The sequence below is a fragment of the Camellia sinensis genome, chromosome 6 (genome assembly GCF_055761805.1).
Source record: "Camellia sinensis isolate YWXY chromosome 6, ASM5576180v1, whole genome shotgun sequence".
Lineage (NCBI taxonomy): Eukaryota > Viridiplantae > Streptophyta > Magnoliopsida > Ericales > Theaceae > Camellia > Camellia sinensis.
In genome coordinates this window covers 136,318,484-136,343,725 of record NC_138966.1, presented here as the reverse complement: position 1 = coordinate 136,343,725, position 25,242 = coordinate 136,318,484, and the positions used below count along the sequence as shown (strand labels likewise).

Below are 25,242 nucleotides of genomic sequence, written 5' to 3'. Positions count from 1 at the left end.
AAATATGAATGTTTGGGTTAATTTTTTGACTTTTTATGGAAAAATATGTTTTAAAAATTTGTATAAATTAATGTGTAGGGAAAAATTAGTATTGAGAATTGTACAGCTGTAATTGTTGACTTTTGGTGAATAGTGATAACTTTTTAACTTTTTGAGTAATTTTTTAACTTTTTGACTTTTTTGAGATTTTTCAAACTTGGCCTTAATTGCTAATTTGCTATGTTATTTTTATGATTAAATTTTATTGGACTCCATTTCTTTGCGCTCCTATTTTAAACTTTAAATTTTAAATTTTAATAAAGTTTTTTTTGAACACTTTTTTTAATGCCGAATTTATTTTTATTTATAATATTATCACTTTAAGGCACACTCACCTGATTTTTTATAAGAAGAGATGTAAAAGTAGAGATAATAGGTTAACTTGTTATAGTGACTTTTTGACTTTTTAAGTAAAAATATAAATTTCCAACCGTGACCATATATATATATATATATACACACACATATACACAAGATAAGATCTGAACCAGATACATAAACTCAAGAAAAAAAAAGAAGAAGAATAAGCATAAAATTTCTAAATGAACCTCAAGCTACAATTGGTTAGGAAAATTTAGGGCTCAACTGCGAAGGGAAGGAAAATGAGGTAGTTAATAGAATTGTTGAGCTTGAAGAAAAAGACCAAGCAAGAATAGAAAAAGAGGGAGAGTCAGTTTAAGCCACTGATTGGTAAGAGGAGGATAGGAGTTATGAATTTTGTTTCATTATAAAGATTATGACATGGAATGTAAGAGGTCTAAGAAGACCTCAAAAAATGGATAAGATTAAGAATTTGGTTAAGGAAAGAAAGGTAGATGTTGTATTGCTTCAGGGGCAGTATGGCCATTGGAGGAGCTGGGTTACATGGTGGTTGATGCTGAACGCAGTGTAGTGGCCTTCTTTGCTTATGGAATCTAGATATTTTTGAAATGAAGGATTACTGCGGTGCTACCACAATGAATCAATATAGGTGGAATCGGTTTTTCCTAACAAGAGATTTCATTTAACAAAGCTCTTAACCAATTTGTTTCTTCACTGGCTGTAGCTAAAGCAATAAGTTCAACCTCCATTGTTGAATTAGCAATAATGATTTATTTTTTTGATTTCCAACTTATAGCACCACCTCCCAAGGTAAATAAGTAACCAATGGTTGATAATGAATCACCTGGCAAGGAATTCTAATCGACATCACTGTAACCTTCAAGTACTGCAGGATACTTATTATAAAACAAACCATATTTTATGGTACCAGATAAATATTTCATAATCCGCTCAATGGCTAGCCAGTGATCACTGTCAGGCTTGCTAGTAAGCCTGCTAAGTACTCCAACTGCATAGGCAATGTCAAGTCTAGTACAGTCAGTCGCATAACGCAAGCTACTAATCATACTAGCATATTCCTTTTGATTAATTGCATTCTTATCATTTTTAATATTAAATAAATGCACATGAGGATCAAAAGGAGTAAGAACATGCTTGCACTTATAAAAATTATATTTTCTCAAAATTTTCTCAACGTAATGCGACTGATCAAGAAATATACTATCACAAGTTTTGGTGATTTTCATTCCCAAAATATAATTAGCCTCACCAAGATCCTTCATATCAAAATGGCTACTAAGCATATTTTTAGTTTCCACGATGATATGCAAATTAGAGCCAAATATAAGTAAACCATCCACATAGAGGCTAATAATGACATGTGAATTCTCTTCAGATTTATAGTAGATGCATTTATCACATTCATTCGTTTTATAGCTATTCTCAATCATGCAGGAATCAAATTTCTCATGCCACTGTTTAGGGGCCTGTTTTAAGCCATATAGGGATTTAACTAGCTTGCACACTTTGCTTTCTTGACCAGGTTCCACAAAATCCTCAGGTTGATCCATATAGATTTCTTCACCCAGGTTTCCATTTAAAGAGGTTGTTTTAACATCCATTTGATGAATTTTTAGATCATAAATTGCAGCCACTGTAATTAATAATCTAATAGATGTAACTCTAGTAACCGGAGAAAATATATCAAAAAAGTCAAGATCTGCTTGTTGTTTAAAACTTTTTGCAACAAGCCTTGCTTTATATTTATCAATAGTTCCGTTCGATTTAAGTTTTTTTTTCTCAAAACCCATTTACAGCCAATAGTTCTACAACCTGGTGATAAATCTACTAATACCCAAGTTTTATTAGATAATAATGATTCCATCTCATCATTTACAGTCCCATTCTAAAAAACAGAGTTAGGAGATACCAAAACTTTTTGTAAAGTTATTGGTGTTTCCTTCGCATTAAAAACATGATAATCATGGCCATAATCTTTTTCTAATATGGCTCTTTTACTCCTTCTAGGTTCAAAAACTACAGTATCTTGGTTTTGTAAAAGAGGAATAGAAGAACCTGTTTCAGATAAAATATTTTCTTGATAATTTTGACCCCCATCATTTTTAGATTTAAAAAGAAATCTTTCTTCATGAAAAATTGCATCACCTAATTCAAAAATTATTTTGTTTTCCATATCAAAAAATCTATAGGCTATACTCTTTGTTACATATCCAAGAAAAGCACAAGTGGCAGCTTTCACACCTAATTTAGGTCTTTTAGGGTCCACAAGTCTAACAAAAGCCAGACAACCCCAAACCCTCAAATATCTCAAATTTAGCTTATGCCCTTTCCACAACTCAAAAGGTGTAACTTTTGTTTTTTTATGTGACAGTCTATTCATAACATAACATGCAGTTAAAATTGCTTCTCCCCACAAATTTGAAGCAGCACCTGCTTTAATTAGCATAACATTTGTTAAATTAGTTAAAGTTCTATTTTTCCTTTCTGTTACACCATTAGATGCAGGTGAATATGGTGGAGTAGTTTCATGGATTATTCCCAAAGACTGAGCAAACGAGTTGAATCCAAAAGATTCATACTCCCAGCCTCTATCACTTTTATATCTTTTAATCTTTTTACCGAATTGATTTTCAACTTCAATAAAGAATTCTTTAAACTTTTAAAATGCATCACTTTTATTTTTCAACAAGTATACATAAGTGTATTTTGAAAAATCATCAATAAAAGTAATAAAATATCTATTTCCACCACGTGTTAAAATTTTTTCAAATTCACATAAATCAGTGTGAATTAATTCTAACAATTCAGTATTTCTCACCACACTTTTATGAGGCCTTTTAGTTGTCTTTGCTTGACTGCAAACGTCACATTTCTCAAACTTATTTGTTAGTCTGGGAATTAATCCTAAACTACTCATGACTCCCACATATCGGCTATTAATATGACACAAACAAGCATGCCAAAAATTCATAGAAGACAACATGTAAACAGAAACATGTGCTTTCTTATTCTCAACATTTAATTTAAACATTCCATTACAGGCATACCATTTTTCCACAAATATGCCTTTTTTAGTGATTACATATTGGTCAGATTCAATAGTCTGCTTGAAACCAACTTTGTTGAGCAAATAACTCGACATCAAATTTTTCCTCATGGACGGTGTGTACAACACATCTTTTAAAACAAGCACACGTCCAGAGGTAAATTTTAGCTCAACATCCCTACACCTGAGCACCTTGGTTAAACTGGAGTCACCAAGCATAACAGTCATTTCCTCATTAAAAGGAGTAAAATCTTTGAACCAATCTTTATCATAGCAGACATGCCTATTGGAATTAGAGTCTGCCCACCACCTTTCCACAGATTGAACCATAAAAATATCTGTAATCATAGCCACAAATGGTTCCTCGGTAACATTAGCCTGTGGTCAAGATTGTTGTTCCCGAAATTTGCAAGTTCGAGCAATATGCCCACTTTTGCCACACACAAAACATGTCATATTTGTCAGATCTTGTCAAGGGGATTCTTGGTTCCATTTCTTTTGCCTTGGGTAATTTTTATTTTGTGGCTTTCCAGTATTTTTTCAAATTTTCTTAACTGGCTTCAAGTGACTATTTTTATGAAATCGGCCTTTAGGTAAAGTATTTCCAGAAGTTAAATTTACCTTTGCAATGGAATGCTCTTGTGTCACAAGCACATCTTGTCCTCGTGCTTCCTCCTCCACCTGAATCCGTGTGATTAGAGTCTCCAAGGACGTCTCTTTTTGCTTGTGACGCATTGACTTCTGAAACTCCCTCCAAGATGATGGTAGTTTGTCAACAATACCTGCTACAACAAGATTGTCTCCAATTTTGATGCCTTCGGATCTAATTTCAGCACTAGAATCTGAAAATCTTGAATTTGCTCCACCACTGATTTTCCATCTATCATTTGATAGCGAAAAAAATGGCTTGCAGCATATTTTTTAGCGCCTGTCTCTTCAGTGTCATATTTATTCTACAAGGCTTTTCAAATTTTCTTGGCAGTGGTGTAAGTAGTATCATAATAATCATAAAATTGATCTGAAAGACAATTCAAAAGATAACATCGACATTTATGCTCATCTGTGTTGTATTTCTCGATTTTTTCAAGATGAGTAACATACTCCTCGTCGATCATCTCTTCAGTGAGGACTTTGTTCGGATTTTTCTCGGTCAGGATATAGGTTACCTTGAGGAGACTGAAGTAGAAAAGTACTTTGCCTTTCCATCTCTTGAAATGAGCACCCTTGAACCGAAAGGGCTTGTTGAGATCGCCGGTATTCTCATTGGGCTTCTCCAATACTAGCTCCATGAATTTTTGCTATTTGAATCTCCTTAAAATTGTTGGTGATAATTACAAATAAAACACTAGAAAATACAAATAATAAAAATTACAATAACTATTGTAAGGGCTGAGGCGCGAGAAATTTGTTATCTTTAAGGAGATTCAAGCCTTCTGCGGTTAAGCATAGCCTCACACCGGTGCAGCAGAAAAAAACTTGACTTGTCTCCTCCAGGATACAACAGCCCGACTAAGTCGTATGGTTCACCAATGCTGCACAATTGGTTGAATCCAAAACTTTATCATATACACCATTTTTTATTTGCCTAATAATCTCACACAAAACATAATAAAGCAACAAACACTTCTTCTCACTTTCAAGATAAATAAGTTAGATCAATTTATAGAAGATGAAACTTGGTAGGCAAGTGTCTTGGAGGAGAAGAAACTTAGTGGATAAGTTTTTTGGAGGATTCTTAGAAGTTGCTTGGAGGATAAGTATGACGACTTGACTTGGTTGACAAGAAGACTTGACTTGAAGACTAGACTTGGTAGGCAAACAAACTTAGAGAGAAAGAAAAGAAAACTTGGAGGAAAAGAAAAGAAAATCAAATCTATAACACATTATAATATTAAAATATCTGCTAACATACTACACAAATATGATTTTATTATTATATCTATTTTATTATATAAAACACAAGTAAAAAATTGTCAGTTTTTTTTTTCTCTCTCCAAAATATCTATAAAATTGATTAGTTGCTAAAACTCCACATCCGATGACCAAATTGTTTCACCTTCTGAACGATCGTCGACAAGCATTGACCATCTTCTAATGACCAAATGGTACTCCAATGGCTTCCGACTACCCTTGTGGCGGCGACCTTCGCTCATCGCTCAACTCTTCGATATCCAACTCTAGTAGCCACTCTTGTCCCACTTTGCCTTAGCATCCCATATCCCATTTAGCTCATATTTTCCATGCCTCAGTGAAAAAATGAGATGGGAACGAGTTTTGCTTCCTCCATCTTGTTCTAATCCACCCTGTCTGAATTATATTTATATATAAATAATGGAAAAGTCTACAATGTGCACCTTATAAAAGGGCATATGATATGCACTTATTGTATGGCCCATATCGTGCCACATCATAAACAATGACCTGCTAAACCGGTCATGTAACAGGTTACAGAAAGAATCATAACATTCATTGTAATATCATAACAATATTACAATGAATCATAACAATGTCATAATATTCATCAAAGTGTCATAACAAAGACACTATAAATCATAACAATATGATAACAACTCATAACAAATATAGTTATTTGTAATTAATTATCATAACATTTGAATCGTAACATTTTTTATTATGATTCACCATGGCAAATCATAACTTTTGGTGGTACAAATCATAACTTTTAGTGACGATTCATAACCATAACACATTGAGTATAACTTTTTTTCCCACAATCATAACGACATTAACAAACTATCATAACTTTTATCAATGAATCATAACATGGCATGTTGATTATAATTTTGTCCCAAAAATCATAACAACATTAACAAAACATCATAACTTTTAAATTTTCAAACATAATTGATTGTGTAATCAATTGGTATAGCATATTGGAGTGAATGGAAAATCATAATTGATTGCAAAATCGATTGGATTGAAAGACCACAATTGATTATACAATCGATTAGTGGCTAGAGTTTTGAACTTTCACAATTGATTGTACAATCCATTAGAATATAAGGGAGATTGAAATATGACAATTGATTGTACAATTGATTGTAGGGATCCTTGATATAATAAACCTAATTGATTCAATAATCAATTAGTTTTCATAAGCCACACTAAACCAATTAATTCCCAACTTATTCATAGTTCCCAATGAATTAGTAAAAGCCTAATCATTAATATCAATTTAGTCAATATTCGAATAGTAATTGATCGGTTTATCGGTTACCATTTATATGTAATTTTGTTGTTGTGTTTTCATTACCTCAAACATTATCACTAACAAAAACGCATGACACTGCAACTACGTTTCTCGTTTTTAATTCTCTCTCTCTCACTCTCACTCTTTCTTTCGTTGTCATTATTAGTGAATTAAACAGCAATGTTATTGTTACCAACTTCAATTAATCATGCCCTTTGATCCATTGAAACACAACCATCATCATCGACTTAGCCCATTATAATAGCATTGTTGCCACTACTAGTGTCATGTTGTCATTATGTCCAAATGATGACGTCGGGTATAAATGACTTTGACACACACTACAAGAATTTTCACTTTTGGCGACTAAATTTTTAGTCGCCAAAAGTCAATTTTTTATACAAAAAATAAATAACTTTAACTGTCAAAGTACACACAAATCAACTATTGTCCAAATTAAAATAATAATTTCGTACAAAATATAGAATCATACAAAAAGTAAAGCCTTCTATATACAAAAATTACATTTACTACCATGTGAAATGACTATTTGGCATGGTACAAATTACCACGTAATCTGTACCACGACAAAAGGTGATGTATGTACCAAGACAAAAGTACATCTATGTACCACGACAAAAAATCATATATATGTACGACGACAAAAGGTGATCCATGTACCATGCCTGTAATTATCTGTTGGCTGCCAAAAGTTTTTTGTATCAGTAATAGTGAACTGCACAAACGCCGGGGATAACAAAAGTATTACATTAGTTCTATACAAAAGTGAAATTTCTTCTCCATACACCAAAATATTACTCTGAAAGTCCACGCAACAAAGTCATCTACAAAAAACAAAAAAAACAAAAAAATGTTAGAATTGGACCCAAAAATGCCCAACTTCATGAATGAATTTGGGAACAAGTTACAAATAACATATCAAAGAAGCAACCTTCCATGATGAATCAATTATCAGTCTTTCTAAAGTCTTTTGTTATAAGGAACATTGTTAAATGCAGAACAATCATTACTAAATCTGTCATTACTAACATAAAGCTAATGTAACAATCTTTTATTTGTATGCAACATGTATCCAAATTCTATGGCTAAACCAATATCAAAGCCCGATGTGAATAGAAACTATTCTTTTTACCAACTTCCTCATTAATTGTTTGCAAAAACCACTTGAATCATTAGATTGGATATAAAACTATCCCTACTTATTAATGTCTGTCAGTGCCATTTCATTGAAGATATTAGAACATGTGAGAAAAATAATAGCCAAAATAAAGTTCAATCACAAAAGGAAATATGTAGAAATGTATGTTCAATCACAAAAGCAACCTTCCATGATGAATCAATTATCAGTTTTGGGCATATTCGGCTCTAACTCCCAACCAACGGATCCGAATTACATTTCGTTAGTTGTCACAAGTCCTATTTGTCATGGGGAAGCTGCCCATGAGAGTCACACGGTGGTTCGGGGGCTGTTTTGAATTTTCGCCCCCAAACTGCCATTTTTCGAGTAAGTTTTGGGCGTATTCGGCTCTAACTCCCAACCTACGGGTCCGGATTATATTCTGTCAGTTGTCACAAGTCCTATTTGTCATAGGAAAGCTGCCCGTGAGAGTCACATGGTAGTTCGGGGGCTGTTTTGATTTTTCGCCTCCGAAACGCCCTTTTTCGAGTAAGTTTTGGTCGTATTCGGCTCTAACTCCCAACCTACGGATCCGAATTACATTCCGTCAATTATCACAAGTCCTATTTGTCATGGGGAAGCTGCCCGTGAGAGCCACATGGTGGTTCGGGGGCTATTTTGAATTTTCGGCCCTGAAACGCCCTTTTTAGACTAAGTTTTGGGCGTGTTCGGCTGTAAATCCCAATCTATGGGTTCGAATTACATTCCTTCAGGTTTGACAAGTCTTATTTGTCATGGGGAAGGTGCTTGTGAGAGTCACACGGTGGTTCGGGGGCTGTTTTCAATTTTCGCCCCGAAACGCTTTGTTCGAGTAACGTTTGGGCGTATTCGGCTCTAAATCCCAACCTACGAGTCCGAATTACATTTCGTCAGTTGTCAGAAGTCCTATTTGTCATGGGAAAGCTACCCGTGAGAGTCACATGGTAGTTCGGGGGCTGTTTTGATTTTTCGCCTCCGAAACGCCCTTTTTCGAGTAAGTTTTGGGCGTATTCGGTTCTAAATCCCAACCTACGGGTCCGAATTACATTTCGTCAATTATCACAAGTCGTATTTGTCATGGGGAAGTTGCCGGTGGGATTCACACGGTGCTTCGGGGTCTGTTTTGAATGTTCGCCCCCAAACCGCCCTTTTTCGAGTAAGTTTTGGGCGTATTCGGCTCTAACTCTCAACGTATGGGTCCGGATTATATTCCGTCAGTTGTCACAAGTCCTATTTGTCATGGGGGAGCTGCCCGTGAGAGTCACATGGTGGTTCGGGGGTTGTTTTGATTTTTCGCCTCCGAAACGCCCTTTTTCGAGTAAGGTTAGGGCGTATTCGGCCTTAACTCCCAACCTACGGGTCCAAACACATTCCGTCAGTTGTCACAAGTCCTATTTGTCATAGGGAAGCTGTCTGTGAGAGCCACAAGGTGGTTTGGGGATTGTTTGAATTTTTGCCCCCGGAACGCCTTTTTTTAACCGAGTTTAAGGCGTTTTCGGCTTAAACTCAAAGCCTACAAGTCCGAATTACATTCCGTCAGTTCAATAGCAGAAGATTGGATCAAATCACACACAGGACTGGACTTGCAGCCTAACAGTAAGCTCACCTTAGCATACCAGCAGCCCAGCCCAGAACTTGCAGCCAGATTCTGGCTTGCCATTGTAACAGATCATCTACCCAGCAGATCACCAGCCATCCACCATCAGACCAACAGATTCAAACACACAAAACACCCCACAGGCAGAACCACAGCAGATTGGATCAGATGACACACAGGACTTGACTTGCAGCCTACCAGCAAGCTCACCTTAGCAAACCACCAGCCCAGCCAGTACTTGTTCCAACTCTTTTTTCTAGGATTCAAATAATGTGTATATATTTAACATACTCTCAAGGAGGTGTGAAAAGGGAGCTGCTAGTTGTAAAGATACGAACTAAGGCCCCGTTTGTTTTGGGATATAGAGAGGGTATTGGGACTAGTAATACCAAGGTATTACTGAAGCCCCTGTTTGTTTGCAGAGAAAGCCTTGGGACTATTAGTCCCTTGGTATTGCTAATACCCTTGGAAGGGAGATTGGTAAGGAGGAGGTAGAAATGGTATTAGAAAATAGTGAGGGGATTAGAAATTTTTTTATTTTTTATATATTGGGAATTTTTTTTTAAATATAATGTTTAATTTTTTATATTTTTTTATTTGTTTTATTATTTTATATAAAAATAATTTAACAATTCCTCACTACTAATCCCCTTACTATCAATCCCCTCACTAATAATCCCCTCACTATCAATCCCCTCCATTCTATCTCCCAAAACAAACAAAGCTAAAGGCCTTTATCGATGCCACCCAACGTCAGACAAGTGATAATTGCTGAGCTCAAAGCTCGTTACTTGAGTTGTTTCAACTCTTATTTCTCCATCACTTTTGTTTTAATTGTGTTCTGAAAATGTCCTCATAGTCGATTTTGTATTTTTAATATACAACTTTAAAAGCCATAATATAAAATTATTTGAATTCTTATTTTGAAAACAGAAGTTCATAAAACAATTTAAGTTTGAAAATATAAATTAAAGCACTCCTGATTGGGAATCAAAAGTTGTGTTTAATAAATAAATTAAACCACACAATGATCAGAAAATAAAAAACCAAACCCAAAACACATGTAAAGTAGGTTCCTGCTGGTTTTGATTTACAAAGTAATTATTTTTTCAGTTGAACATCATCATCACATAAACATTTACACTGTTCTTGAATCTTAGATTAGATTTCTGGACTAAATTATTTAAGGCACATAAAAAATAAATAAATAAACAAGGCTTTAATAACTGGAAGAAGATATGATGTGAAACAAATCAAGATCAAAAAATTTTGCCACCAACATTGTATAAGTTTATGTAAATAGACAATTTAGAATTCTACAGCTATTTCTCACATCCTCCATACCTATTACAATGCAAAACAGGCCAAAGAATCAACAATACTCTTGAAAAGAAATTTTCCTTCCACTGAGCTACCATCCTCACAAAGTTTCACTTTGCATCATCAGATGACCTAATACCGTGCCGCTTGAAAAATTCTCTAAATCCATATGCACTCTGATCATAGTTGAACTGGTAATTTCCAGGGGCGAAAAAAAAAAAAAAAAGTACAAGTCAGACCACTTCCACTCAATGAAAACAAAAAGAAACAAAACGGGAAAAAATAATCTTGACAGAATCTCTATGATATTATCACAATTTCCTACTGGCCTACCTCATGAAGTTTTGTTTCATGTTCAAAAAATGCAATTGTTTCCTTTCAAAGTGGAGAGAGGAGAAAAAAAGGACAAAAAGTACGGCGATGCTTTTCTTTCATAAGCAACAGCACAATTATTGTAAAATACAGACCAACAATGTCAAGGAGATTAAAAAGAAGAGCTAGATGGGAAGAAACAAGAAAATTAATAAAAACTTCAAATTTCCTATAATGTTTCCTTTTAGTTTTATCAATCAAAGGTAGTCGCAAATTGAAAAAACTTTTTCCTTCTATTCAATACTCTGCAAGAAAAGTTTATGTGATAAGAATTGAAGGATGCGATCATATAAAAATATCACGTGTTAACAAGTATCTGTCAATTTTCTGTTCTCTCTAAAACAAAAAGAGTCTTGCTAACAAGTGCCCTTAGGGCATTGGTTAACATAGCTTAAATAGTTTGAGAGTCTTTACTGCACACATTTTTATGAAGAATGTACAACAATTTCAAACTTGTTAACAAGTGCACTTAGGGCTTTCACATCAGCTACCAATCATCAGTAAAATAGAGCAAATTTCGAGAGTTAGATTTAGGTGATGATTTAAGCTTTGATGATATTATCTGACAACAATTATGAACTGCACATTTTAGTTCGTTGTAGAAATAAAAGAGCTCTGATTCAAGTGGAACATTAAAGCTGGGTCAGGAATACAGGCTTACAATGAAAGCAGCATGTGCAAAAATTAAAACCCTATTAGGGCTTACTATTGAGAGCCATTATATTATATATGAGAGCCATTATATTATACATTATTTTTGCCTCAGCCCTAGATTTAGTATTGCAGTGTATACTGTTGTCATATTGTAGGTTCTCTTCATGTAGGTTGTTGATTGGATATCCATGTTCACTTCCTTGTCAGTTCTTTTTTTTTTTTTTTAAAAAAAAAAAAATAATAATTGTGATGCAAATGTACAAGCACATTAATTAACTTGGTAAAATCAAATTATAATTAAGCTTCAAAAAACACTCACAGGTAAAACTTTAACAGCGTATTTTGTAATATTTGGATCAGCAACCCTTCCTTGACTAGGTGCCTGCACCAGAAAAAAAAAAGCAAATTCAATGATTGGTGGTTAAAAGCTGCAAGAAAACAGAATTGACATGGATCTGAACAAAAATAATTCACAGTTGCATAAATACTTTGGCAGTAAAAGTCTGAAAGAAGAAGAGAACACAATATTCAGATTAAAGTCTAGTAGGCCTCAAGAGAAATGAAGCCTTTATAGTGTGTTTTCCACAAGGCACAAATCAATCATCTAAACTGAAATTATTACATAATTGGAGCTCTGCCGGAGGTAGAAAAACATAAAAAGAACATAGGACTATTATATGCTTGCAATGATACATATACATTCATAATACTGCCAAACCACACCCCCTGCAACTGCATTGCTGGGGAAAGAGGGGTGTTGTTGCATTCAGAAGAGAAATTAATAAAGCAATACAGAAACCATTCATTTAAAAGAATTTGAAAAAATATATAAAAAAAATGATTCATTTTAAAGACGTGTAAAACAAGTACAAAGACTTCATTTCAATGGTTCTCATTCTTTTAAAATAAATACAAGGAGCAGTGGCATAGTTTGCATCTGAATAAGAGATCCTAGGTTATATCTTCCTCAATTGATCACAGTCCCCTTATCCTTTCAGCATAAAAAGAGGGAAAAATTACAAATGTAAGGAATTGTAAATATTTTTTTATCAAGAAAACACAATAACAAAGAAAACCATTTACAGTTAAGCCAGGGACAGGAAGACAACCAAATTCTAGCAGTCTATACAATATAGAAGAAACACTTTCACCAATTCCAATAATTTGAAGCGAAGTCAGACATGGAGATTTCACCATGTATAGCAGCAACAAGACCTGAAAAAACAATATAAAAATAATATATAGTCAAACCTACTTGCTCTGGGCTATGAAATATTTCAACAAATGGATACTCCTTCCTCTGTCGTGTTATGCAAAATCCAGGATACTTTGGACACTCAACCTGAAAAAGCACCATACAAAAAAAAAAAGAAAAAAAAAAGGTAGAAGTTCAATAAGTTAAAGATTTAATGTGGTCATGGATGTAAATTGCTTAACTTAAACACATGTGATGTGCGCACACAGGGTTGTCTGCATGGAGGGAGAGTGGTAGGAAGGAAGAAATACATACTAAAAAATCTGGAATTGTATACCTTCATTGAACGCAGGCATGCATTTTTACAAATAAAACAAAACAAAAAGGACTATGATGGTATAATATAACACAAACCTTCCCTAATATCCTCATTTATGTGTAGCTCTCGGCCATCCACTCGCATCCTACTAATCTGATTAACCCTCCGATGAGCATTTGCCATTCGATGGAAGAATTTTGTATTCCGATCCCCATCCTTCAATCACAAATATCTAGACTTTTGACAAAAGTATTCCTCCCCATACGGGATATATGAACAAAATCTTGTTTAGCCGCCTTCTTGCGGATACCGTCATCAATAGACAGCCCATCTTGAACCTCTAGCTCATCCAAAGATTGAAGTAAAGACACCACCGCTACTTTTTGGCCCTCTAGCCGACCAAACTTATAATGTGTTTCAAGTGTCTAACAGATGGACATGTGTGTTCCCTAAGTGTTCGAAGCATGTATGGGTCTAATTTTTAAAAAATAAATAAAAAAAATAGTATTAATCATTATGATGTGTGTCCAACACATGTCGGGAAGTGTCTTGTGAGTGTATCATGTTCAAACTTGTGATGTGTTTCAAGCATGTCTAACGTGTGCGTTCCCTATTCGAAGCATATGTGGGTCTAATTTTTTTTTTTTTTTTAAAAGGAAAATAGTATTATTCATTATGATGTGTGTCTAACACATGTTGGGAAGTGTCCAATGAGTATCATTGTTGGACATGACATGGACACACATTTTCTTCGAAGTGTTTGTGCTTGTTAAACTAGTAGCAAAGCACAATTTTTTTTTTTTGTTTTTGTTTTGTGAGGAGAGGGGGGGGTGGTGTTACAAAAGCACAAAATCAAACTGGATATGAGCATGTTGGGATAAATAGTAGCATTACATGACAAAATAAGAGGCAAACTCATCTACGGAAAGTTAGAAACTGTGCATTGGACATGACATGGACACACATTTTCTTCGAAGTGTTTGTGCTTGTTAGACTAGTAGCAAAGCACAATTTTTTTTGTTTTTGTTTTGTGAGGAGGGGGGGGGGGGTGTTACAAAAGCACAAAATCAAACTGGATATGAGCATGTTGGGATAAATAGTAGCATTACATGACAAAATAAGAGACAAACTCATCTACGGAAAGTTAGAAACTGCGCATCTGAAAGATAAGATGCAAGAAATTCATCTAAGATGATTTCTCCATTTGATAGTCAGACCAGTGAACGCACAGTACCCCAATGGAAGAGTAATAGTGAATACACTGTTCCCCAATGGAAGAGTAATTTGATCTAAGGGAAGGTGCCACAAGGACAAGAAGAAGCTCAAAACGAATGTTGGTTAAGGATGGAAGAAAGGAGATAAGATAACTACCTTGGTTTAGCAAGGGAATATGGATTGCAAAAAATTAATCGCAAAAGATGGATTCATGTAGCTAACTAAGGCAAGTTGAGATAAGATGACTTGCTTCTTACACGCATAAATTTAACACGTGGATAAAATTCAGCAGCTGCTTCCTCCAGTACTTTGTCAAGATATTTAGTGTAATTACCCCTGCACCACCCCAAATAAGTTGATTTACCAGAGAGTCAGTTCAATGAACATAGGACAACAAAAATGAGGAAAGTACTGGTCCCAAATCACCTTATTGTAAACGCAACAACCACAGGGTATCCTTTATGTAGAAGCTGAACAAACTCACGCTCGGAAGTAAAATGAATAACTCGTGATGGCCCAAGATCCTTTGGATAACCGGTGTAATACCTTTGAACGTTCATTAAAACATGAAGGTGAGAGAAGAGGTCTTTCAATAAAACAAGAAGAATGTGATCAAATAGTGCACACCAAGACTACGTCTAAAAAGCGGGTACGTATCCATGTGACACTTCTATTAAGAAGCTCCTTCCCCATCACATTCGTACTCTATTAGAATTTAGTGGTTACGAGAAATAAATATTCATCTTCATCACAAACAAAAACACTCATGGGGAGGAATGAGGATCATGTCCATGGTCCATGTTTGTTGCACACCAACACTAGTACCACGCATCTAGGTCCTCATTGGAAAGAATCAAACCTAAAAGCATCCAACACCTCAAAATGATTACTTTTCTTCAAAGGGGCCATATCAGGACATGGTTAGCATATAATTGCATCAGAAAAAAAGAAAATAGAAACTCAATAAATTTTTCAAGCCTGCCATCTCTAGAAATAGAAGATAGAAAAATATCACGTTTTCAACAGTAAAAAAAGGTTGGGGAGGTGTTTATTTCCCTAACACATCAAACTCTAAAAAAACCAAATAAGAGAGGTCCATATCAGTTACACAACATAAAAGTAGAAAAAATAGAAAAGAAAGTGTTTCTAACTTTAAGATACCAATTCCAGAAGAAAGCATCACAAAATGTGATAACCACTTTAGAATATGCTTATCCTAGCGTTTAAAGAATCAATCATATTTGAATTCAGTGTGTTAAAAAAAAAAAAAAAAAAAAAAGCACTTGCCCAAAATATATGATAAAAAAAACAAAAAAAAAAAAAAGAAAACAGGAGCGAAACATGATTATGGATATGAGCAACACAATATGCATATAAAGGTATCAAAAATTATGACACATACATACTTGCATGGTGCACGAAGATGACTCATCATTCGATCAAAAACCGGTGACTCTGCCATTTGACGCAATCACAGAAATGGCGCCAAACCCTGCTTCTCAAAGGTCCTGTGACAAAAATTAGTTTAAAAAAAATCCTGTTTTCCAACCAGGAAAGGATTATTAATGACAATGATACAATGCCCTCCAATATATTCAAATTGCTAACGTGCGGTGGACTTTGAAAGTGTTTCAAGAAAATAACTTGAATGTGTTTTCGTTACTAAAATATTAGAATTTAGTGGGGCGGATTTTGATTGTGTTTCAAGAAAATAACATTTTCTTTATAATAAATTTTTTACACTATGTTTGGGAACTTAGGAAAAGAAAAGAAATCATTACATAAGTTATGAGAGAAAAGAATAGAAAAATGATTTTTCTCCACTCTTTTTTGGTTGAACTACATAAAAGAAAAGAATTTTTTTTTTTAGATATTTCACGTTATATTATCAAAATAACTTTTTATATAAGAGGTCAGTTTTTTAATTTTTTCTATATCTAAATGGGCAGTTTTTGGTATTATAAAATTTAGTGATTTGTTGGAGATTTTATTTTTTATTTATTTTTTCACTCCCAATCTCTCCAAATTCAAAATGTGGGTTATTATAAAAATGAGTTTCTCTTCATTTATACTAACTTCTCTACTTTTCACTTATCCAAACAAACAGTTAGATAAAAGTGGTGTTGAGATACTAAGGCTAGGTTGCAAAGTATATAAAGAGGGGTGTTGAGATGTATGTATTCTATTCCTCCAAATTGAATAAAGGAAAAATGGCACAAAAGGATGCTTAAAGGAGCATTTGTGTTTACATTTCTCATTTTTTGGCAAGAAGTGAAATGACAATATACGGATACTCTCAGACGTAAGAGATTGATGTTTCCATGTTCTGTGCTCTAATAGAAAGCAAAATGACAAAACACAATGCGTGATTAAAACGATGCTTAAAGGAACACCGAAACGATGTTTTGTGTTTACATTTCTCATTTTTGGCAAGAAGTGATATGACAATATTCCGGATACTCTTAGAAGTAAGAGTTTGATGTTTCAATTTTCTGTACTCTAATAGAAAGCAAATGACAAGACGCAATTTAGCCTTCAGTAATAAATTTAATGTTTCAATCCACTTCTAAGAAATTTAGCCTTTAGAAGTAAGAGTTTGATGTTTCAATCCACTTCTAAGAAATTTAGCCTTCAGTAAGGGCCCATTAACAGACAGAGTGTAAACTCCAGTTTGTTTTGCTCGGAAAAAATTCAAGAAGAACACAAAAACAATAATATAGTCTAATTAAAAACTCTTAATTTTCCTTTGCAAGACCTAAGCTACAGTTGTTTGCTGATTTTTTTTTTTTTTTTTTTTTTTTTTTTTTTTTTTTTTTTTTCCAAGTTGGTTTAGGCATATTATCAAACACATGGTGAACAATAGATGGAAGCCAAAACATCTCAATCTCTTAGTCAAAGGTTTTAAGTATTTTGTGTTCAATCTCTCTTGATATTGTGGTCATGTTGTCTATGTTCTTCAGGTTCTCTCTTTGCAGCAAAAACCATAGTTAATCCTTCTCACGATATGAGTTTCGCAATCCTTCTACTATATATACAAACGTGAAAGGGGCACTTTGAAGAATGGGAAGCAAGAATCGATACAGGAAATGGGGGTTAACAAAAGGGGATTTCGAAGAAGGGAATCAAAACAACAATCAAAGCAAACAAACATAAAAAACCTAAACCTAATATTTTCCTATTTTTATAAACAAACCCAGTGAGTTCACAAACGTGAACTCACAGTTTCAAAGAAAGGGATTGCGGTCTAGGGTTTCATACAATGGACATGGACAAAGGGGGAGAGAAAAAAGTTGCAGAGAGAGAGAGAGAGAGAGAGACATACCTTCAGGCGAAGTCGAGGGTGGGTCGTCTTCGCAGGGATGGCCTTCGAGAGATGGTCTTCGAGGGCGAAGAGGAGGGTCTGCGTGCTGTCTCAAAAACAGAGGGGTTTGGAAAAAAAACTGAAAAATTTTGAAAAAAAAAGGTAACCGGTCGAAGGGGTTGCCAATATTCTTAATCAAATTATTCAGTGGCTGAGATTCATTTGTAAAAATCTAATGGTTTAAAAAAAATGTGTATATGATGTGCACATCTTATTGAGGTGCACATCTTAACAGCTCCCATAAATAATATATATTCTCTAATATTTTTTTTCAATATCGTAAGATTAAACCAAAATAATATAATAAGATTACTATTCATTTTTACTCGTTTATTATTCTTTTGATATATTTTAATTTTCATTAATTATAAAATATTAATGTAGTCTCTAATTATTAATAATTATATTTTAGGGTAACTTACGCTCATCTCCCTTGAGTTTTGACAAAATACAGATAATCACCCATTTTTAATATAATTACACTAACTATCTTTTTAGTATTGATAAATTAATAGAAACTAATGCTAATGATAGATAGATACTAAAATAAATAAAGACAAATTTATATTTTAGTATGAAAAAAATGATAACATTATTTTTTTTATTCATATAATTAATGAATTATTGATAAAAAAAATAACTTAAGTGTTGTGTGAATTAAAATTTTGAGAGATATTGGTATAACAACAATGCTATAGAGCTCTAAAAGTAGAGCTCTAAAAAGAGCTCTACTGAGCTGGCATGTCCCAAAAAAAATAAAAATAAAAAAAAGATTTCAAGTTAAAACATCACATCAAGTTGGACCCCACACAGCTCCATGTCATTAGTGCATGGTTTAGAGCTCGTTTTCTAGAGCTCTCAACCATTTTTCATCGGCATAATTGTATCAAAATTATGAAATTAATTATATTTTTTTTAAACCTCAAGAAAAGTGAGTATAATTTATACTATTTTTAAATTACAAAAATAACCCGCTCCTGCCGTGACACTAACCCGATTTGCCTGGAACCTAATGTGATACGGGGTGAAGGTAAAAGATCACAAACCTACTCCAAACCTGCTCCATAGCCATTCATAGCAGCCACCTTAGCAATTACATTTGTTCACCCACCAGTCAGTCACCCCTCCGAACAACTCACACAACATTTTTTTTTTCCATATGCTTTCAAAATATTTTATATCAAACAAGTTTTTATTTATTTATTTTTTGTTTGCATGAGCATATTGATCTTGATGATATACATAAAATATTTTATAAAATAAATAATTTAAATTATCGAAATTAAATTTGTGATAAGTGTCAGGAGCCTAAACAACCCTTCACTCTTGACCATAAATTAGAGGCAAACCCGACCCTTAATATTTTTATACATGATTTGAGTTTCAAATTGTCCAATTTATTTATCTAGGCCCAAAAGAATTGGATTCGGCTCAACTTCTGCGCTTGACAATTGGCCTTTTTTATTTAAAAAAAATTAAAAATTATTAAAAAAATATAAAAATATAAAAAATCAAAATTCATTTTTATTCTATTTACAATTTACACATTTTTTGTAAAATTTTTAAAAAATATTCCTAAACACAACTTTTAGCTTGATATTTGAAACTGTTTTTTGAACCTTTTAAAAAAAAAAAAATCTAAATTAATAAAACTAAACGCTAAAAAAATATTTTAAAATTTTTATAAAATTATTTCTTTCATTCAAAACACAAAAAATTATATAAAAACGATAAATTTTTTTAATTTTTTTACCAAGTTATTATTATTTTTTTTAGAAAAAATATTAAAAATTAAAAATTAAAAATTAAAATTCAAATCTAAATTAATTTTTTTTGATTCATATTTTAATTAAAAAAATTAAAAAAACCACTAAAAAATGACTTGTCAAACCAAGCCTTATTTAGGGGTGCAACTCAGGTGGATTCGGTCGAATTAGGGAGTTATCCAAGCCCAGCCCAAGCTGTGCTAAGATCTGCCCAGGCCCGCCCAAGTTCGAATTGTAACCTGAGGTTGCTGGCCCAAGCCCGACCCTAATTAAACCCGAGTTGCCCAAATTGTATTTTTTTTTGTTACATTATTAAATTATTTAAAATTTGACTCTATTTATATTTTTTTTATATATAGAAAATTATTAATACCATCAAAACAAATAATTTATATAATGTAAAAGAGATGTTGTTATAGTAGTCTTTACAATTTATGAGTAAAAAAAAAAAGAGAGTAAGATTTTATGTTATTTGTATATATAATATATATTCAATATGATTGAATAATCTAAATTACTTTAATATCATGTAATGGCTAATAATATATATATATTTAATATTTTTATATATTTATATATGTATAATTTAAGTTTCGGGTTGCTCGAATTGTTTGATATTTTTACCTAAATCCGTCCAAATTTAATTCAGCACTAAATTTAAAAATATCTTATTCTAGCTCTAAAAATATGTACACTAATTTCAAATTGCAAAATGCTTCAGACCTAGTGAGGTGTAGCTCCGTGATTGGGTAAAAAAAAAAATTATCTTTCTTTTTTTTTTTTTTTTCAGCGAGTAAAAGCGCGCCACGTCACTGGAGGCGCGACCCCCTACTGAGAGCTGCAGCACTTCTCTTTCGAACTACTCGGGTTGAGCCTAGACAAGTTACACCTTTAGCCTTATTTGGACTAAGCCCGCCCGACAGAAGCGGAAAAAACCGCTTTAAAATACAATCTATCTATACGAATATATATGTATTCGTATATCTAACAATAGATCACCGCTTAAAACCCCCTAATCATCAGAGCAGACAGAGTCTGGAGGCTAGGGTTATCTATCTTCGACCCACACATTCTCTCTCTCGCAAGCTTGGAATCAGTCATGTCTGCCAACAACTCTGCTTGTAAGGTCTACATCGGTGAGTTCTCCTTCTCTTCTCTTCTTCAATTTTGATTGTCTGCTTGTTTTAACGGAAAATTGTTCATCGGATTGCTTTTTCCGCCCAAAAAAAACCATGTCAATAAATTTCAATTGTGAAAATTGTTTTTTGGGTTCTAATTCCTGAAGATAATTAAGTATTAGTCTTTTGCTCTAATCGAGTTACAATTGTCTATTTTATTTTATTTTTTTGAAATTTTTTGTACCTTCTAATTTTATTGTAATTTTGCTTTGAAAACATGACAAACCCACCTACAATTGTGTTTTAATTTTAGTTTCGTATTTGTTGCTTAATTTAATTTAATTTTATCTTTGATTGCTGAGAAATCTGGAAACAAATAAAAAAAAGGAATTGGGGTCAGCAGTGACTGTTGTGCCTCATTTTGTAGTACATTATGGATTTATTTTTATAATCTGAACCGTTTATGTTGTAAGGTTTGTTGATTACTTTATGCCTACCAAAAATCATATTAATCGGATATCAATAACTATATGATTGATAACCAAAAAAATAAACAAGAAGTTTTTCTTTTGAAAAATAGTATAAAAATATGTAATTTGATCATATAGTTATTGATATCCGATTAATATGATTTTTGGGAGGTTTGAAGTACTCAATAAATCCTACAACAAATCTTACAAAATGAACGGTTTAGATCATAAAAATAAGTCCATAATGCATTTCAAAATGAGGCACAACACAGCAGTGACCCCAAAGAGATTTTTTTTTTTCTTTTCCCCTTTATTAGTTTGGAAAGAATTTGGTCTCAGGGCAGTAAATTTATTTATATAAGTTAGGCAATTCATCTTTAAGCTCAGCAAGATAAAGTAGAAAACCTTCAAGAGTTGAGCTTTGAAGAGCTAGGTGCATGTTGTCTGCACAACCATTTAATAATGTGGTTAACCTCTTGGGAACCACTTTATGCTAGCTTATTGAGGATATTTTATGGTGGTGAATCGTGTTTTGGTTAGTTCTTGGTTCACGGTGAAGTATCTTGTGTAATGTCACTTGGTTGTTCACAAGACCAAGCCTTACAAGGTGCCAACTACAATAATGTGTTGGTTTTATGATCATAAAAAATAAAAATGAAAATTGAGCTAGTTTGCTGGAGAGATCTAACTCTCGTCATTCACAATATCCTTGGATTGCCTCATGTAATGGTGTAGATTATATTCTTGGCGATCTTGGGATTACAAAGTTTCTAGCCTATTCTGACCGTTCTCGTTTACTTTGCTGCTTGATGATTATCAAATGAAATCTGTTTTTTGCCACTGGAATTTGTTTCCCTTTGAGATACTTGTTATTACTAATTATTATTGTCATATTGTGTTATGATGTTTGTTAATCCTAACTGGACTTCATCAATTCACACACACACATCCCCCCCCCCCCCCCCCCCCCCCCCCCCCCCCCCCCCCCCCCTCCCTTATGAATGCACAGAATTTTCATTTTGGTGATACAATTAGCAAGTGATTCTTATTATACTAAAGAAATCCTCTTGCATCTCTTTATTGACAAATGAATATTCATCTTAACCTGGTTTTATTATGCTTTCTACAAAGGTAACTTGGATGAGAAAGTAAGCGACAGAGTGCTGTATGATATTCTCATTCAGGCGGGCCGTGTGGTGGACTTGTATATTCCTAAAGATAAGGAAACTGATCGACGGAAAGGTTTTGCCTTTGCTGAATATGAGACTGAAGAGATTGCAAGCTATGCTGTCAGGCTTTTCTCTGGCCTTGTGACTCTCTACAACAGGACACTGAAATTTGCGGTGCGTTCCTTTTTGCTTCTGTGTTGAACTAAGCTAAATTTCTTAAGATTTTTAGCTATATTGTCTTTTAGTTGAATTCTATGTTGGCTTGGTATACAGCTTGAATACAAGTGTTGCTTTTTACTCCTGATTTCAGCAATAGCATATTGTAACATGTAAAGTTTATTTATGGTTTTTAAGGCTGGGGTTGGCTCCTCAAAATTTAACACCTTTTGCAACCTGTCTTAAGTTAATGTGTAAGAGACAATAGAAATGGAGTGCTGTCATTTCTTCAAGAAGATGCTGGTCAATTATTAATTGACTGTTGTTTGTTTAGTGGAATGACATAGCTCCATTTGCTTAGGATGATTTGACTATAGATTATTGTCGTGGGCGCTGTCTGTTGAAACCTTCAGGAGGAGGAAAAATCTGTATGGGAGGAGCCACCTTCATAGGACCTTGTCCTGGTAGAGTCTTCTTTGAGAATTTATCAATAATGACACATGAACTGTGAAAAACAGATTTCTGGGCAAGACAAGCCCTCTCCAAACTTGTCCACAGCGACCACGCCCATGTTGAATTCTTCTCCCAAAGTGGGGCCACCCCCTGTGCCATTTAATAATGTGGAATCTCAACATTCGGAAAGATTATCGACATCGTGTAGGTTTTCTGAACAACCGGTAAATTATGGACAAGGTGATGTGTTTTTCTAGATAAGTTTTTATTTATTTTCTTTTTTCCTGCTTATTAAAACTGGTTCATTTTGTTTTCCTATGTGCTTAACAACCTTGATTTTTATTTATTGTCAGTCCGGCCTGGTGTAGTACACCAATCTAATGGGTATAGATCGCATTTTGACGGCAACAATTATGATTACAATCGAAGAGTTTTTGGGGCAACAATGGATAGTATTAACCGCTCTAGGTCAAGCCGCTTTGATTCGAGTGTCCCAATCAATTATCCATATTACTGATTCTTCAAATTAGTGATTAACTAGATCTTGTCTATATTTTGTCTCGGGCAACTCTAGCATAGCTGTTGTGGTAAGAAAGGGAGCTTTTAGTGGAATACAACATTTAGGTGTGTCAGGTGCTAGTTTGTGTTACTGGTGTTGTCTTTTGTGTTGTGCTTTCAATATGTAGACTTTGTGATATGTTATTTTTCATATGATGTTATGATTCTCTTCAGTGTTTTGAACTTAAAAATCCCAGGGGTATTCAAAATTGTTGCTTCAAATCTTTTGTATACATTGAAAGAACTTTTACCTGGTGTAACATTTAGTGGATTGCTTACCTTCATCAAATAAATAACCTCCTTTGTTTCTGTTTAAAGTTACTGCAGGAGATAAGGTATGTTGGTTGTTGTGAGGTTTGGGGAAATGGGGCTTAACCAGTCTTTAGAAATTATAATCATTGGATTATTTAATCTGGCTCAACCTTTGTCATCATAACAGTTGGAATCTTATGATAAACTAAATATGAATGTTACACTTATAGTTAAAATGTCTTATTCAATAGCAGAGTTCAAAGGATGTTTGGTTGGTTGTATGATTGGTATGGGTTTCAATATGATTTTGCTTTGATTATTGGCTGGGCTAGGGAGGAGGGATACAACGTTTGACGCCTTTTACTTGGTGCAACTATAGGACTGGCATTTTCTTTCCTCAGATTTATTTGTTAGGAAATTGTCCTGTGCCAATGCAAGTCATACGCATTGAATTATTTTCAAAATTATAATACGTCTGTGATTTACCATATTTTCCCCATCTGATTATTGATTGTTAATTGACACCAACCCATGATCCACTTCTAGTGGTCCAATTCAAAGGTTTTGTAACTTTTGTTGCATTATTAAACATGTTGTTCATTGCCAACTGCCGGGCCCCTTTCTGGACATCTCGTATGGGATTGGATTCTTGCACAGGCACATCCACATAGGTGCACAGATGCACACAGCATGGCAAAGTTTCCTATGAATAATGATCCTGGTGTGGTGTGTATATAAATCATTATATGAAATTATTTGTTGGTATTATTAGTAAGTATTAACTTTCCCCATCCAAACCTCTTCATTTTCAATATCCCATGAGCAATCTCTGTGGAGCTAATAACTGGTTCATAAGTTCGGTTGTATTCCCCATTGGTTTCTGAAAAGCCTGTATGGTGTGGTTGGAATTTTATTAGTAAGCTCCTAAAAAATCTATATTTATGGAAAGTCCTTTTGTGTTCATATCATGTTTTATACAGTACTTTTTATCTAGAGGCAATAAGCAAAGTTTGTCAGCCTAATTAAGCTGCATATGAGTTCTGCTTAGGGTTGTGTTCTTCAGACTCCAGTTAATTGAAGCAAAAGTCTCAAAACTTTTTAGATTTAACATTGAGTCGGTTGATTGTGTTTGTCTAGTTATTTTTAATTTTTTTTCTTCTCCATTTAATAATAATAATCAGTGTGTTTGGTTTCAATTTTCTGAAAATTTGGTTTTTTATTTTTCATGTTTTTTTTTAGTGAATATGTTTAAAATTTTAAGCAATTTTCTTATTTTTTTAGATGTATCTTACTTAGATGTATTTAAAAAGTAAAATATTTATAAAAAATATTTTAAAAAATTAATAAATACACAAGAATACGAAAAATATATTGAATTATTGTGTTTTTTTTTATTTTTTATTTTTGGTATTTAGGGAATTTTCTAAAGATTTTTTTTACAAATATTATATT

General features: G+C 33.6%; 2 protein-coding genes across 4 annotated transcripts; one reads left to right on the top strand and one right to left on the bottom strand.

Annotated features, from left to right (window-relative positions):
• Nucleotides 1-10,656: 10,656 nt before the first annotated feature.
• On the bottom strand, nt 10,657-16,096 carry LOC114279099 (uncharacterized). Of its 3 annotated transcripts, none has more exons than XR_014331281.1 (6): nt 15,894-16,096; nt 14,914-15,033; nt 14,745-14,823; nt 12,868-13,100; nt 12,078-12,140; nt 10,657-10,923 (listed from the first exon to the last, which is right to left on the bottom strand). XR_014331281.1 is itself a non-coding variant. In XM_082872634.1 (6 exons), exons 1-6 carry the CDS (start codon nt 15,947-15,949, stop codon nt 10,843-10,845), a joined length of 486 nt encoding a protein of 161 aa, XP_082728760.1. In that variant the 5' UTR covers nt 15,950-16,092; the 3' UTR covers nt 10,657-10,842. The 3 variants fall into 3 exon arrangements, 1 of the variants encoding a protein (XP_082728760.1); XR_014331282.1 differs by having other exon boundaries at nt 12,842-13,100; nt 15,894-16,095; XM_082872634.1 differs by having other exon boundaries at nt 13,014-13,100; nt 15,894-16,092.
• A 4,396-nt stretch (nt 16,097-20,492) lies between these two features.
• Nucleotides 20,493-23,855, top strand: LOC114290980 (RNA-binding (RRM/RBD/RNP motifs) family protein). The gene is made up of 4 exons (XM_028234987.2): nt 20,493-20,750; nt 22,334-22,545; nt 23,046-23,220; nt 23,334-23,855. The coding sequence occupies exons 1-4, from the start codon at nt 20,714-20,716 to the stop codon at nt 23,495-23,497; spliced, it is 588 nt and encodes a 195-aa protein (XP_028090788.1). The 5' UTR covers nt 20,493-20,713; the 3' UTR covers nt 23,498-23,855.
• The last annotated feature ends 1,387 nt before the right edge of the window (nt 23,856-25,242 follow it).

What these genes read in the sequence shown, in the direction of transcription:
- LOC114279099 (XM_082872634.1), bottom strand. Translation starts at nt 15,949, where the DNA reads ATGGCAGAGTCACCGGTTTTTGATCGAATGATGAGTCATCTTCGTGCA. An exon ending in CATCTTCGTGCACCATGCAA is followed by an intron (nt 15,034 to 15,893) that starts GTATGTATGTGT and finishes GAACGTTCAAAG; the next exon opens with GTATTACACCGGTTATCCAA. An exon ending in CACGTGTTAAATTTATGCGT is followed by an intron (nt 13,101 to 14,744) that starts GTAAGAAGCAAG and finishes GTGCTTTTTCAG; the next exon opens with GTTGAGTGTCCAAAGTATCC.
- LOC114290980 (XM_028234987.2), top strand. Translation starts at nt 20,714, where the DNA reads ATGTCTGCCAACAACTCTGCTTGTAAGGTCTACATCG. An exon ending in ACAGGACACTGAAATTTGCG is followed by an intron (nt 22,546 to 23,045) that starts GTGCGTTCCTTT and finishes TGTGAAAAACAG; the next exon opens with ATTTCTGGGCAAGACAAGCC. An exon ending in ACCGGTAAATTATGGACAAG is followed by an intron (nt 23,221 to 23,333) that starts GTGATGTGTTTT and finishes ATTTATTGTCAG; the next exon opens with TCCGGCCTGGTGTAGTACAC.